This window comes from Nanorana parkeri, unplaced genomic scaffold (assembly GCF_000935625.1).
Source record: "Nanorana parkeri isolate BGI_ZX_2015 unplaced genomic scaffold, ASM93562v1 scaffold371, whole genome shotgun sequence".
NCBI classification, from domain to species: domain Eukaryota; kingdom Metazoa; phylum Chordata; class Amphibia; order Anura; family Dicroglossidae; genus Nanorana; species Nanorana parkeri.
In genome coordinates, this window is record NW_017306639.1 from 628,078 (window position 1) to 631,164 (window position 3,087).

At 47.1% G+C, this 3,087-nt stretch overlaps 1 protein-coding gene across 1 annotated transcript in view; it reads left to right on the top strand.

The window, feature by feature from the left end:
• LOC108789040 (glial cell line-derived neurotrophic factor-like) overlaps positions 1-3,087 on the top strand; it is a 39,378-nt gene that overhangs the window by 3,018 nt on the left and 33,273 nt on the right. Inside the window, exon 2 of the mRNA XM_018558964.1 lies at positions 2,123-2,540. Coding sequence (XP_018414466.1) covers positions 2,267-2,540 — 274 coding nt within the window. The 5' untranslated portion in view covers positions 2,123-2,266. The remainder of the gene's footprint in view (positions 1-2,122; positions 2,541-3,087) is intronic.

Below are 3,087 nucleotides of genomic sequence, written 5' to 3' on the forward strand. Positions count from 1 at the left end.
TCCTGATTTCACCTAATGAGATCACATTTCTGGTACGTGTAGCTGTAAGGTCACAATTACTCTGCATCTAGGGTGGTAAGTCATCAATAGACAACTTTGTCACTGGAGCCACCTCATTATTTCCTCATTTATATAGATTATTGGAAGAAAATATATGCATAGTAAACTATATCGGAGCTTCCAGATGAAATCACTTCATGAGGAAGAAGATTGCTCCTGACCTTCTCTCTGCCTTTCTGATTACACCCTACACCGGGATATCTCATCCTCCAACATGACCCTTCATAGGGAAGAAAACACTCTGCTTCTAACCTTCCATCTACCTTATGATTAACATCCACCATACACACCCTCTAACATGACCCTCCATAAGGTAAAATACTCTGCCCCGACCCTCTATCGACCTTCTGATTACACCCAACACTGGGATATCTCATCCTCCAACATGACCCTTCATAGGGAAGAAAACACTCTGCTCCTATCCTTCTATCTACCTTATGATTAACATCCACCACCATTCACACCCTCTAACATGACCCTCCATAAGGAAGAAAACACTCTGCTCCTACCCTTCTATCTACCTTCTGATTACATTCACCACCGTTCCCACCCTCTAACATGACCCCCCATAAGGTAAAAAACACTTTGCTCCTGACCTTCTATCTACCTTCTGATTACACCCAACACCGGGAAATCTCATCCTCCAACATGACCCTCCAAATGGTAGAAAGCACTCTCCTCCTGACCTTCTGTCCACCTTTCTGATTACACTCACCAGCGGGATATCACACCTCCAACATGACCATCCATGAGGTCAAAAAAGTCTGCCCATCACCTCCCCCTCTAGCTCTATGATTCTGGAGATCAGGAGCAAAGTGTTTTCTACCTTATGAAGGGTCATGTTGATGGGTGTGAAGGCCATTATCAGAGTATCTACTACCTTATGGTGGGTCATTTTGAAGGTTGTAATATTCTAGAGGGGAGTTCAGTCAGAAAGATAGAGAGAAGGCCAGGAGCAGAGTATCTACCTCCTCATGGTAGTTTATGTTGGGGGTGGGGGTGATATTCCAGTGGGGAGTTCAGTCCCAAAGGTAGAGAGAAGGTCAGAAACAGTATGTTCTACCTTATGGAGGGTCGTGATGGAGTGTGTGATGTTCCTGTGTTGGTGTAATCAGAAAGGTAGAGAGAATGTCAGGAGCAGAGTATCTACCTCCTCATGGTAGTTTATGTTGGGGGTGGGGGTGATATTCCAGTGGGGAGTTCAGTCCCAAAGGTAGAGAGAAGGTCAGAAACAGTATGTTCTACCTTATGGAGGGTCGTGATGAAGGGTGTGATGTTCCTGTGTTGGTGTAATCAGAAAGGTAGATAGAAGGTCGGGAGCAGAGTATCTACCTCCTCATGGTGGTTTATGTTGGGGGGGGGGATATTCCAGTGGGGAGTTCAGTCCCAAAGTTAGAGAGAGGGTCAGAAACAGTATGTTCTACCTTATGGAGGGTCATGTTGGGGGGGTGATGTTCCTGTGTTGGTGTAATCAGAAAGGTAGAGAGAAGGTCAGGAGCAGAGTATTTCCTCCTTTATGGACAGTCATGTTGGAGGGTCCACCAGAAGGTTTATGTCTGCAGAAAGAGTCTCAAATAAGAATTTTGAGCATGCGGCTTTACTACTGTCTGCAGTCAAGAAACTAGAAGTATCTAGAAACTATATGGTTAATACAAGATTTACCCGCCAAGGTCCTGCGTCATTTGACTGACCCTGGGAAATGGCCTATTACTCAATCAAGTCGTTCTGTGTGATAGCTCCGGGTCTGTGTGACAGCGAGATGCCATGTACACCCCGTAGTATAATGAGGAGGGATCACTGCGTGATGTATGTCAGTGGTCAGGACACGCATGGCTGCCACGCTGTCATACTTGACTGACGTTGTATTGTGATATTGTCTGCCAAGTTGCAGCCCCACCAGCCCTAATTTTTTTAATGCCAATCAGAAGATGGAGCAGCGCCAGATCTGATTGAGCGAAATACGTGATTGCGCCGCTGATAAAAGTTATGGGCAGACACTTGGGAGTTTCTAGATAAATAACATTTGCCCTGTACTTCTCTTCTTCTCCTCTCTCCCTTGCAGGCACACAGTGCGTCTACCCCGAGCTTGCCGTGGTCCACCCGTCCCTTGTCAAGGCCGTTCCTCACCGGTGGGCTGGACAAGCTTCGCCCCGCAATAGATTATGGTGCCGTGGAACTGGATTTAAACTGGGCTCACCCCCTGGAGATGCTCGGTTTCGCCCTAGGGGACCTCACCGTCACTTTACAACACCGCAGGAGGAATCAGATACAGATCTCCAACCAACCGCAGGGAAGGATTGTACACTATGGGCGTGTATGCGGGGAGGACAGATTGAAACTCGCAGGGAAAGAATATTATGAATGGAGCGCAGCAGATGAGACGTCTGCACAACGGAACGCTCGGCTCACTGCAGTCTGGGAACCACAGCAAGCTGAGAGATCGTCAACTGAGAGGGGCAGCAACCAAAACCTAATTCACGGTGAGTTACGAAAAGCATTGTGTGGCCTGATACATCTTATATAGAAAGGTTTTATAACTCAGCGTCCTAATAGAGAAACTGCAGTGTATATTCAGTCATCTAATGTCGGATCGTTCACTTTACATCAATTGTTTATGTGACTTTCATATGTTAACACATTGCAATTCTATTTCCATAACTGTAAAGGTTACCACGACAGTAGAAGTGATTGGGAAGATTCGGGGAAACAACGCGATGTAACAGCCTCGGAACGCGGGATGATTGTTGGCGCTCGGAGCCACGGAGCGAGTATCAGCAAAACGGCAGAATTCGTTTAACAATGAGCTGCTCTTGAACATTTAAGTGTTTAAAGACCGGACTGTCAGCCGAAAATCTGGGTCTGAACGTGCGAATTGTGGCCGTCAGCGACTAGTCAATGTGGGGGCAGAACGGGGGAGGGGCAAGACTGGTACAAGACAACAGAAGGGCAACAGCGCCGTGTCAGATTCCTCGCATCACCTTTCATCATCTCGTGGAGTCACGAGGCGGCCCAACGAAGTACTGATGG